General features: G+C 48.2%; 1 protein-coding gene across 3 annotated transcripts in view; it reads right to left on the bottom strand.

Annotated features, from left to right (window-relative positions):
• ARHGEF6 (Rac/Cdc42 guanine nucleotide exchange factor 6) overlaps positions 1-13022 on the bottom strand; it is a 40643-nt gene extending 27621 nt beyond the window's left edge. For 2 of the 3 annotated variants that reach the window (XM_027780192.2, XM_005232758.4), the window contains exons 1-3: positions 12792-13022; positions 11673-11756; positions 3391-3475 (exon numbers count right to left, since the gene is read on the bottom strand). In XM_027780192.2, the coding sequence (XP_027635993.1) occupies positions 3391-3475; positions 11673-11756; positions 12792-12956 (334 nt within the window). In that variant the 5' untranslated portion in view covers positions 12957-13022. Of the gene's footprint in view, positions 1-3390; positions 3476-6640; positions 6775-11672; positions 11757-12791 lie in introns of those variants that run through there. The other variant, XM_055818341.1, reaches the window with a different exon arrangement.

Genomic DNA, 13022 nt, shown 5'->3' on the forward strand with positions numbered 1-13022 from the left:
GAGTTACAGGAACTCAGCTGGGCTTTCACTCTCCCCAGAGAATTTTTGTTTCAATAGAAAAACACCGCATCCTTAGATTGGGCCTGGAGCAACACAAACTGTGAGCTCCTGGAGAACAGACTTGCTTTGTCTTTCTCCAACGCCTTGCACAATAGGGACCAGGTCTATGACTATGACTTCCAGGCGCCGCTGCCTTAAAAACCCTTAACCAGACCATACCCACACACCAGTCCGCCCAGACCACGCTCCAGTGACAGACAACGCTGTTGGTAAGTGTTGTGTGCTCTCAGTGAGTCAGTTTTCTCTCTCGCCCTGCTCCTTACACAACTGCCCGATGACCGCACGGTGAATTCCCATCTCCCTGGGCTGCAGCAACAGCAAAACCCTCTGCGTGGAAAACTCACTTTGCAGACACAAAGTGGGGTTGTTTTTTTTCTCTGAAGCATCCTGATATTTGAGCAGGAGCGGTTTCGGCTGCTCCCGGCGACTCCCAGGCCAGGAGGGGTGGCTGGCTGCCAGCGCGAGATGCTCTTCCCCTGATTCCTTCTAAAAAGGGAGGGTGTAAACCGCGAGTCCAGACTTCTCCGCTTATTCAAGCCATCAGCAACAGTCCCACGGAAATGACTCGGTTACTGTAGATTTTATGCTTCTCCCTGCCCCTCCCAATCTTCCAAAGCTTTTATAAATATCTGCAGCAACCTAGAAACAAATGTAAAACTGACTTTGACAGTTTGGTAGGGAAGTGTATCATTTATCTTGCATCGTGACAGCGTCCTATTTTATTCCTGGTCCAGCATGGAACACTGCTGCCATATGTTGCTTAAACTATGGTTAAAATAGCTGGGTTTTCTGCTCACATTCCTACACTATTTTTGGCAGATGAGCCTCATCTGATCCAGCCCAGCTGGTTTTCCTCCCCTGCCCTCTCTTTCAGATAAAAGCATCAAGCTCTGTGTTGCTGTTATTTGATGGACAGCTGCTGGACTCTGTCTGAGTTAATTTGCTACAAACGATGCCTCTAGTTATTTGCATAACAAGATCCACAAAGACTGAAGGATTTGAACTTCAAATGGATCCTCACAAACACATCACATTCCCACAGTGTTTCTTTATCTGTCACCTGCTTCCCTTTGCCTCCAGCAAGGGTGTTGGGATGCAGCAGCTCTGCGGTGTTGGGATGTGCAGGCATGCCAGAGCCTTGGCCATAGCAGGAACTGCAGTAGCCAGTACCAGGCTTGTCCTGATGCTCCGTTCAGCCCTCGGCCTCTGGCAAGAGGGACAAATGGGACCATCTGCAGTGGCAGTTTGTAGGACACAGGCTCCTGCTTCTCAGGAACTTGGCCAAGCCACCAAAAAGCAAACGTTTTAGGCATGTATTTATTTTACCCTGTACTTTTCCCAAGAGTGCTCTCTGACGGAGCAGCTAATTATATCACAGGCATTGCGCTTTTAAACATTTAAACAGAGAAAGCATATGTTCAAACAGATGTTTGCCATGAAAACAAGAGGATCCCAGCTTCCCTATAGCCTGTCGGTAACGTGTGCTAGAAATTATTCCCCAGCAAAGCCACGTCCCGAGCCTTGCCCAGCGACTGCAGGGGTGAGCTGGGACACGGGTGGCTGCACGAATAGAGTGGGGGCTGTAAATAAGGGCTGTGACAATGGCACTGGCTGCCCCATTGGCACACACCCCCATCACACCCCTCCAGTCTGGCAATAGGCAAGCACAGAGGCAGAAAATTTTCTCACTCTTTTTGCTTTCAGAAAATTGAAACTAACGTCGATCATAATGTCAGCATTTGCAAAGGTTGCTCCTGGACTAGGTAACCTGCATTTTACATCCCCCGTCATAACAACCTGCAAGGGCTTTCTACATGGGGTCACCGGGTGCTGGCATTTAGGGGAGCGGTAGGAGGCTGTCAGGAGATGTGCTGCAGCTGAATTACCGTGCACTGACTTCTAGGGAACGAGCTGGCGGCAGAGCTGAGTGCTGGCTGCAGAAAGGCAGTCCAAGAACCTTGATTTCTTTACAGCAACATTATACACACACATACAGGTGTGTATGTACAAATATATACTATTCCTATGATTATAATACATTATATAGTATCAGATATATGTCGTTATTTATATAACATATACCTGAAAATTCACACAACACTCATGTGTAAGTATAGTATATATTTTATATACATCTGATTTTATAAAACCTGGCATCAGAACAGAAGAGAACAGAAAAGAGGGAAAAGGGAGAAAACGGTCCAGTCCCAGCAATGAAGTTGTTCCATTGAACAACCTGAGCAGCCTCTGTACTAGCAGAAGAGAACCCAAAAGCAAAAACTAAGTTGAAAGAGAACTGAAAGAACCGAGAAAACCACTGCAAACCAAAACTAGGCAAAATGCAGTAAGCCAACAGAAAAAACATCCCATGACAGGAAAATCGTTGGGTTTGGGGTTTAATTTTTTTCGCTTTTAATTGCCTAAAATGTAACTTGCAAGAGGGGAATTGAACTCCTCTCTTGATGTTGGATTTTGGTGGATCAGGACTCCGTGCAAATCCACTTGTATGACAGGGGGCCATAAAAGCTTTCCACCCTGCAAACTCTTCCCAGGTCCATGCAGACCTGCTCCTCATCCCCCAGAAAAGAGACCCTGGTCCTCTCACCCCTCCCCAGAGCACCACACTGTCATCACCCTCCCTGCTGAACTTCTCCTTTCACAGCCTATGTGGACAAATATCAGTTTAAAAGAGCCTGTGGGGAACAGCTATGTATTTGGGATGGAAACAAGAGGAGCTGATTTGCTTTGCATCAGCAGCCCACTCCTGCTCCCAGGGAGGCAGGACAAGCCATCACCACCCCGATTCCCAAACCCAGGAGCCTCCTCCATGGACCGAGGGAGAGGAGAGAGAGAGAAACATCAATACAATTGACTGAGCATGTGGCAACTGTTTGTTTTGACATTCAGTAAAGATATTATGCAGATGGATCTGTTTTTCCCTTCAGCTTTAAAACGCACTATTTAAAATCTGCTATTTGCATTTTGGGAGATGCATGCTCATTTACATTGAGGCTCCTTTACGATGACCTACTTTGAGGTCCCTTAATACTGTCAAAACTGAGCAGAGGTCCCTTAGTGTAAAGCGATAACGTAGCTCTGCAAAGTGCATACAGCAACTCTGAAATGCCACGTTTAAACCCGGAGCTGGTAGAAGCGTGAAATATTGATCCCACTGTCCAGCATCAGGCATCGGTGCCATCAGCACAATCTGCTAAGCCTCCAGAAATCATCATAAACTAGGAATTACCAAAAAAATAACCCCACCCCAGCATACAAATGAGACAGAAATTGAAAAGACCACAGGAAAAAAAAATAATGTATTTTTCTTACCTTCAGTAGCTTTATTTACAGCTGTTAACGTACTCAGGACCTTGGAGAACTGTTCTCCGGTGTACAAATCATGTGGATCAAACACCTGTGAAAGAGGAACTTGGTCAGTTGAGCTCGAAACATCTCACTAGTGCTGTCTGAGCAGCCCACGTCGCTGGAAGGTGACAGTGAGGGTTAAGCTGCCCCTGTGTCTCTGCAGGGAAAGGGCGTTTATTCAGGGCTGACAAGTCCCATTTCCTTTATAGCGAGTGAATTCCTGGGGCGCAGGTGGCAGGCGGCATGGGAAGGGCAGGGGGACCCAGCAGCGTTTGGAGACAGGGAAGGAAATCAGTGCAATCTGCAGAGCAGGAACTCCTCTGAAAACCACGGAGAAGGTTATTGCTTGCCTTGAGGGAAGGAAAGATTTTGCTGCTATTTTTGTTATCGAAAGCTGAAGAGATTGAGACTGTACATATATATGTATATATACATACACATTTACTTTCCACAGCACAAGAAACATACAGAATTTTCTGCTGTTGCAGTATGGCATACATAACACATTCACATTTTTTACAGGAAGCCAAAACCAGTTATTTTATGTGCAAAAATTTCACTCTAAAGAATTGTGTGTTGCTAAGCCTCAACAGCAAAACAGATACACATAGTGAGCAAGGGCTTATTTTCTATGACTGGTAACGTGAACCTTGTACACCCAGCCCTTCAGAAATCACCACCAGCACAATGAGGGTCAATCTGAGTTTCCAAAACACTGCAATCCCCTCTAACCCCTGAGAAACGCCCTCAAATTCATATAGACTGTATAAATCCAACCATTAATGAAACAAAGACAAGCAATACAAAAAACCCCTGTTACTGGTACCACCAAGGCACTGCCTCCTAACCCCCAAATACACGTCTTGCAGAAGGAGACCACAGATCTGCAAATCCAACGAAGAGGAAAGATGCTTTTAATGCTCTCCTGGCAGACACCATCTACTTAGAAACACTTCCAATGCACTAAAGAGCGTATCCTGCTAAACAAGTACATGGGTCTTAATTACCTTTAGGGTAGTACTGCCCTTTAAAATGGCCCTTTCTTGCTTTCCACATATAGCTCCTTGAATACACTTGGCACATTTCAAATAGGAAGGGGACTGGCCTCTTCCGCAGCCCTGGATGCTCGCGGCATCTCTGCCTTTTGACAGACACATCAGTGCAGCAACAAAGTCGAACATGGGCAGTACAAGGGATGCTCTTTGTTGAGAATATATTTCAAAATTGACTCAGCCCCTGAGCACTGGGAAAAAGGCTTTACCCTAAAAGAAATTTAATCCACGCTCAGATGGGGAACAGCCTGCCATCATTACAAATGTTAAAGTCCTTAGCTCCACAGCTCTGGTCATATCTACCACTCTGCACATTTTGGGGACATCCCCACCTACCTTGGGCTGTTTCCAAGCTGATCTATCTCCTGCGCTCGCTTGGGTTTGCTCCTTGGGACCACACGGACCCCATCCCCTCTGCCAACTGGTGTGTGAACTAGTTTTCCTGCCTTGCAATTGCAGGCAGCGCTATCTGAGCATCGCCTCCAGCCCTAGGCAGCGATGTTAGAGGCTCCGTGGAAAGGGAGATGGTAACGGAGAGCCTGGGCGTGCGCTGACCCTGTTGGCAGCCGCTGGAGGATGCAACCTGGAGGATGCAAAGTTACCGTAACACGTCTTCACCCTTCTGCAGAGCAGAAGAGGAAAGTCAACAGTGAGGCTGGGATGTTTGCGTGCATGTCTCTGGTGTGTCATTTTCTCAGTCATACCCTCTTTCTTCCCCTTCAGGAAGTCCAGAAAAACAAGTCCTGCCTTGAATGAAAGGCTTTCTTTTTTTTTTTTTTAAGGTACCAAAGGAGTAAAATACATCCCTGATCCTTCAGTGCACAGAATAATGCTGTAAGCTCAGAGTCAACAGACTGAAAAAGTATAGAGGAAAATGGTAACAAGAGCGATATATAAAAAAATCTAGTACAACAGCAAGCAGTAACTTTTAGGACTTTTCTGCATGGAGAAATTGTCTGGAATAGCTACTGTGGAACAATGCCTATGTGGAAAACTCTCCTGGATCAGCTACTGTAACGTAAATGCAGTCTGCAGCTTGTTCCAGAATAAATTAACCATACAAAAAAAGTCTTCATTTATGAGCTAAACATTACTTTTCCCAGCACGATCCATCCATAATTCCACTCCTAACTAGAAGACAAGCTGTAAGGCTAGAAGAAAAACAGAGGGGAGAAAGGCTTTTCTGCTCTTGGGTCATGGAAGATCCTGGTGGACGTTAAGTAAAACCCTGCTTAAATCTACGGCTGTCACCTGAGGATCTCCATTAAAATGCTTTTCCGACTTTTCATAATCACATACTGCAGCTGCCCTGGGTGAAACGCTCTGGCTGCTCCATCGGACATCGCACCGGGAGGGAGCAACCGTGCATCGGGGGAGAGCAAGCCCCGCACCGGGGGGGGGGGGGGGGGGTCCGTGCAAGCCCCGCAGCGCCAGCGCTCCTGCCGGGACAGCAGGGAGGCGAGGAGCGGCCGGTGCTCGCAAGGCAGCTACCAGAACACCCGGCTTTTCGGGAAGGTCAAGAAACATCCAGCCCAGGCGCACCCAGCAAGTTACCGGCCCCCCAAATCCCGGGGCCGGGCTGGGAGGGGCAGGAAGGTCGGGGGAAGCCGGGCTGCGTGTCAGCCCGAGCTGCTCCAGCGGCACAAGCTGATCCCGCCGCCAGGCAGACCCCCGGCAAACCCCCAGCTGGGGGCAAAGCCCAAAGCCCGGCGCGACCGCGACCCCCGCAAACCCGAGGAGGAAAGCTGGAGCCCACGGTCCCACGGCCGCGGGGTGCCCGTGCCCCGGGGCTGCGCCCACCGGCCGTGCCGCTGCCCGCGGCGGGAGCGGGGCGCCGCCAGCTCCGCCGAGCCCGGCGACACGGGGACGCGCCGGCGACCGGGGAGCGCCCTCGGCGGCCGCAGAGCCAGCCCTGCCGCCGGCCCCCCGAGCGCAGCACGCCGCGCCGGCCCCGGTCGCTCACCGCCGGTGCCGCCATGCCCCGCACCCCGGCCGCGCTCTGGCCCTGGCGACACCAGCGCGGACACGCGTGGGTGCTGCCCGGCGGCGGTAACACCCGTGGCTGCTGCCCGGCGACCCCCCGGGGGACACCCCGCGGGACCCCCCGCAGACGCCGGAGGGGCCGGGCCCGGTGCCGGTGCCGCGGCGCGGTGGGTACTCACGGCGGCGGGCGGGCGGGCGCGCAGCCCCGGGGCATGGCGGCACGGCGGGCGGTGCTGCGGGCCGCGGGGCGGCCGCTGCGGCTCTGACCCGGAGCCGGATCGCGGCGCGGGGAAGGGAAGGGGAAGGAGAAGGGGAAGTGACAGGCGGCGCCACCGCCCCGCTCCGCCCCGCCGCCGGTGCCGGTGCCGGGCCCGAGAGGCCGCAGCTCCCTCCGCCGGCCGCGGGCGGGAGGCGCGGGGCGGCCCGGCGGGAGGGGGGCAGCGGGCGGGGAAGGGGAGATGGGAAGGGGAGAAGAGAAAGCGCAGGGGAAGGGAAGAGGGAAGGGAGAAAGGGAAAGGGAAGAGGGAAGAGAAAGGGAAAGGGGGGCGGGAAAAAGGGAAAAGGGGGAGAGAAAAAGGGAAAGGGAAAAAGTAAATCAGGGAAGCGAACGGAAAAGGGGGGGGAGGGAAAAAGTAAACTAGGAAAGAGGGGTAAGAGGAAAGGAAAAAAAGGAAAGGAAATAGGAAAAGAAAGGAAAAAGAAAGGGAAAGGACAAGGAAAATGAGGGGGAAAGTACAGGAAAAGAAAGGAAACCCCAGCCCATTGCAATGGCAATACAGCAGTGTTGTACCACCGAGAACGGGCCGCAGGCGAGGCACAGTTCCGCTGAGGCACGGGGTTCCCAGGGGGAGCACGTCCTCGCCGCGGCCAGCATGGTGCCACTGCTGCCTGTGCCCACCTGCCCGGGCAGCACGAATGTCCCCAGGTGCTCCAGCACGACAGCAGGCTGCGGCACGGAAAGGGAACGAAGCCCTGTACTGACATCCCGGCGCGAAGCCCGGCTGTAGGTCCCAACCCCACACAGGGGTGTCACAGACACCCACACACCTGCAAGCCTGAGGTCTCCGGGACACTGGGGCGCTCTGAATCCAGACATACCCATTTCCCAGTGCTTGTGCTGGTTGATGCTGGGCAGGAGCTCTTGTTTTGACAGTTATCCAGCTCGGAAAATGTCTCTTGGGAAGTAAGCCAAAGCAGTGCAGGCTTTGGGAGCACACGGATGGGGAGCTACGGGGGTGATCCATTTCTCACGAGCTCTCACACGCCCTCCGTCCAGGTACAAACAGTTTGGTGAAGGCTGCGAGCATCTCCAGCTGCAGAAATAGCTCCAGTTCTGCCCATGATGGCAAAGACACGCTGCAATGCTCTCTGATTGTTCTGGACAGTCAGGTTTAATCCAGCTACTGATTTATCCTGCAGATACTGTTCTTAATTCACAAAATTCAGCCCCTTGCCAGAAGTTTTTGGTTGTATTAGCAATAAAATGCTGCTGCTGCTGAATGAAGGGCTTGTGCTTCTTCAGCAGTAAATGCTGCTTAGCTGTTGAGCTGCTGTTCTTAGGTGCACAGTGGCATCAAGAGCAAAAAGCAAAGACTAACAGTTCCCATTTGTGTTCTCAAGCAAGCTAAGCCAGGAGCTTTCTACCTGATTTTTCTCTTTCCCCATGGTCTTCTCCCTGTATCTTCTACACTAGACTCCACCTGGCTATCGGGACAGACCCTCTCGCCTTCCACTTTCCACCTCAACCCACCTGCATCCAGCTGTCACTGCCTTAGCAGAACTCATTCACTGAACCAGGTCTTCAGTCAGACACAGCTCAGAGGTTGAAGCCACAGTGTAAATGAAGCACAACCAGGTTATCTGCACCGTTCCTCAGTCCAAATCACCAAAGAATCCTCTAAGGACACTTAAGATCCCCTCCATGTGTGGGCATGCCCCCCTAGTCCTCTGTCTCGGCAGAGCTGGACCGATAGATGCTCTTATGGATCAAATTCCAGCACTGAAAAGCAGTTGGACAATTTTACACACACTCATTGTTTCACCTCATTACAGCACTTCTCTAGTTAGAAGGTGCTGATTCCTCTGCTTGCCTTCTTTTTTAGGACTAACACATCTGAAAGCAGCAAATGTTTGCAGGCTTCAGTCCTGGGCTGAAGCTGAGGAAGAGTTTGGTTATTTATACCCTGCAATGAGATGGACTTTTCCAGCTCACATCACCAGCCTGTAAAGCTGCTGCAACTTAATGGAGCCACCTCGAAGCAGGAAAGTCACAGCATCCTTCTCCCCCACCTTCCACGTCCAAACATTTCACTGCTCCTGTAAAACAGGAGAAGGTGCTGTCTGCCTTGCTGTGTCTTTCTTCCACTTCCGAAGACTGAGTTACCAGGACAACAAAGAAGAGTAGGAGGGGAGTACGTATGTGGAGCTCTGCAGGAGCAACCTCTTTGCACGCCTTCCCACTGGAAGAGATTGGCAAGCAGTATCCCTTCAGTGGAAGGCGGGACCTGGGTTTCAACCGAAAACTGGTGTTGGAAACCCTACCTTCCGCAATGATCACCTTCCCTGCACACTAGCAATGCCCGGTGATGTGATGTATTCAGCTCCAAACGGCAGCTGTACAAACGTCTACGGCAAAAACAAATTTAAGGCATAGAATGAAGGGAGCCCCTGCTTTGGCAAATGCAGCCATGGGATGCTGGGACAGGATGCTAATGCCATGTATGAAGTTCTCCATGCTCGAGATTCCCCAGGATGAGGCCCTTTTGTACAAGTCGGTATCCAGAGTAGAAGTTGTGAGCTCTGAATTTCCTCAGAACATCCTCTTCTGCTCACATCTGCAACATTAACAGAATCTCAAACCTTAACATGCACTTGTCAGTCTCAAGAGAGGAGAAGTGGCTCAGATCCCGTCCCAGGCTACTTCTTCATATCTAGGCAACAAGAGTTCTCCATGGCATTTGGAGAAGGGCAGAATTAGAACCATTAAGGTTTTATTGTCAAATCCAAGGTCTGGGTAAAAGCAGCAGGGAATTCAAACATTTTAAGCCAAAAGCTTTCCTGACATTACTCTTTTCTCAGGCCAGGTTACTGGAGCAGAACAGATTTTCTAACCCTATGCTCACCTTCCTTAGACATAATAATCATTGCAGCTACAGTGCTTTTAGATCTTGGAACCAGAATGTTCTTTTGCCTGTTCTGATGCTCCAAACATGCTTTCAGAGTAAATGTGCTACCGAGAAGCCCCCTCTGAAGGGCAGCAGCCGCTCCCAAGGCAAACTAAGAATCAGGCATGACAGAGGACCACCTATAGGCATGCTGCTTGGAGTCTCTTTTGCCAAGAGGGACCAAACAGGGCTGCTTTTGGAAGGAACAGATGGCAGAGGGTTTTTCATGTCTCTTCTGGCTTTGCCTCCAGAGCACTCAGAAAAGCTGGCAACATGGGAGGCAAAGAACCAGAGGGAAGCATAAGTGCTGTCTTGTGCCATGTCTTGCTCACCATCTCATCTGTCCTACCTCAAGCATTCCTGTGCCCGAGGCTACAGAGAGGAGCCAGGAAGAAGCAAAATTCCTGTCTTCACTTGGCATTCTAGTATGATTTCATATTTTGGAAAAAAATAAGCAGAAATAATTTTCAATTTATTGCAAATTTAGTGCAAAGTTTAACCTCCACCTTCAGAGATTTGAGCTTTTATTCAGCTTTTGAGGCCTCCTTTCACAGCAACCAAGAGGGAGGCAACCGCATGAATGCTAGGAAACTTACTGAAGGGTCAGAGTATTTCAAAGATTAAGAGGGTTATAAATCAGAAGAAAAAAGAAGTCGGAAACCCTTTCTTAAATGAAAACTGAGGAAGAAGAGCCACAGGGAAGATCAGAGCAACACTCAGAGCTGGACACACAATGTTGCTATTTCCTAGTATCTGAAAATTGTGGAGTGCATTATCGCAGAACTGGTCTTCGAAACTACGAGATGTTAAAGCACAAGAGCTGAGGACTGTACCCTTGTCCTACCTGTTAGCTGTTTAAGACTGCTATTTTTTAATATTTTCCACTACAACCATTATGATTAGTTTTCAAATAGAAAAATAAACTCTCTGAAAAAGGGAGGAAATCACACATGGCCAGTTCCAGAAGATAGGCAACACCCGATTTTTGATGTGATAGGCCTTCAGTGATTCTATATACATCCGCTCTTAAAACTGGGCTGCCGCAGCAGGCTCTGAGAAATGCATGACTAGTGAAATGGTTCTGGAATGAGCAAATTTTCATGCTGTTTAGCTAAAAAGCTGTGAAAAGAAGGAAAGCTCTTTGCTTGTTTAGACCTTCAAAGGAAAAGCGCAGGAACAGAGCTACCATGGGTTGAACTTTTCTCACTGTGGTGTATGAATATTCCATGTAATGCCCAAGGATGCTGTCCCTGCTTCTGGCAGAATTTGTCTTCAGAATGTGGTTTTTTCACAATGTTGAGTATATTTGAAATGCGACAGTGACAGCTCTTGGTTACAGGTTTCTTTTTTACTGTAGGAATTTAAGTGTGATACAAAAGTATTTACATTTTAAATCCATATGCACTTAGTAAAAAATCTGATGGCAAAATTAGCTGAACTCTTAAAGTGATTTGTTTAGACTCTGATCTCGTAAATATGAGCTATTCTTAAGCATAAGAATTAGCATATAGTAGGATCAGGATCAGCCACTGAAAAGGTGTCTTTTGACCTCATTAGGATTATTTTTATGTGTAAGGATCAACTTAATATTATGTGTAAGGATCACTTTAATATTATGTGTTTGCCAGAATCTCATGCAACTGTTGCAAGATGAAAAATACTGCAGTATTAAGAATATTTCACTTTCATATTAAAGCAAGGCTAAAACCTGCAGTCTCTTCTCTTTAATAATAAAAAAACAATGTAAACAGGTCCACACTGCTCAACTCTGTTTACACAGACCTCCTGGTATTGCTGCACATTTTTCTACCATTTAGGTTTGTCTCAAAAGACAAGAAGGAATCTGTTAAGCTCGGTTTCTCTCAATACACTCAGTTTCTAAATTCTCTGGACAAAGTATTAAATTACCCACACTCTCATTTGTGTTATTAATACACAAGATGAGGAATGACTACAGATTTCATCCCTCTGGCATCTGTCTTGCTTTCAGAAGGCTGATTAAACAAGCATGTTATGACAATAAAAGAAAGGATCCAAGTTGACTTACCTCCACTTTAAGGAGTGCACAGCCTTTCAAGAATTCTTGAATATTACTGATGCAATCAGCTTCATTTTTAGGCTCCAGGCAATACTATAGAAAGAAAATCCACTGAGATCATTGCGTTACTTCCCGTCTAGCCTCTGTTCAGAAGGCCTGCATGAATATTGACATGTGCGTTTTATACTGAATTAGGGAAGCTTCTTAAGGGGGCGGATGGGGGTGGCAGGCAAGCTGTCGAAGCAGGAAGAAAGAGCCACCGGAGGAAGTGATGCATACATCGAAATGGTCGGCATCTTGTTTTGAATGTCAACATATGACAGTGCCCTAAGTGACAGTGGGAAACTGATGACCTTTAAGAACACACTGCCTTCCAACCATCACACACAAGCAAAAGATAAGGAGCTAGCAAAACTGATTTTTGCATAACAAGACTCCTGTTTTACAGGGTGGAGAACCTGTTTTTCTTTTTAATTAAACAGCTTCTCTTCTGCGTTGCCATTTCCTACCTCTCATTGGACTCCTTCCCTTTTTTTCTCCTGCAGTTACTTATCACACTTCTGGACTGTGTGAACATATGCCTTATAAAACTGTAATAGGATGCACCCACATGGCTTAAACAACTTCAGTACCAATGGATTTGTGGCCTTGCGACACTTCAGAATGGCACAGATGCAAGGTTTATTATTTATTCCTAACCTAATCCGCTCCTCTAGTATATTTCCTGACTAATGAAGCATTTTACAGTAAGAGTTCTGAAATAATTAATATATTTGGAGTTGTAATTAATGATATTTACGTAAATACAAACTGCATATCCTTCTATTCAAAACCAAGATATTTTGATCTCTGGTAGGCCCAGTATTTCCTGCCACTCAACGAACATTCATTAACTCGGCCAGCTGCAACCTTTCACTTTTTTTTCTGGATGTTGAGACAAAACTCAAAAGAACTAAAGCTACAATCGTACTTTGCCCTCAGTTAGATACTACTGAAATGTAAAAAATTTCTCTCTGTGATGCTCCTTGCTCATCTTACCAAGGAAAACTGCACCTCGAAACGACGAGGGCACTGTTTCACCGAGCAGTGCTCTGTTTCAGGCTAGCAAAGTACATCTGAAAGAGTTACCTTTTCTGCAGATCCCGGAAGAAGTCGATTAATGAGTTTACAAAGCACAGTTCCATCCTTCAGAGAAGTTTGCAGGAACTCCTCCGGATCATCTACTATTTTCTTAGGGGAATTTAGGACTCCTAATGAAATAAGCCACGTTACAATTTGTTCTTCGGGATTCATCGTGAGGAGCTCTGCCACCAGCACGGTTCTCCTGTGCAGCAGCTTGCTGGAACCCACATCCGTGAT

The sequence above is a fragment of the Falco peregrinus genome, chromosome 13 (genome assembly GCF_023634155.1).
Source record: "Falco peregrinus isolate bFalPer1 chromosome 13, bFalPer1.pri, whole genome shotgun sequence".
In the NCBI taxonomy this organism is placed as follows: Eukaryota; Metazoa; Chordata; class Aves; order Falconiformes; family Falconidae; genus Falco; species Falco peregrinus.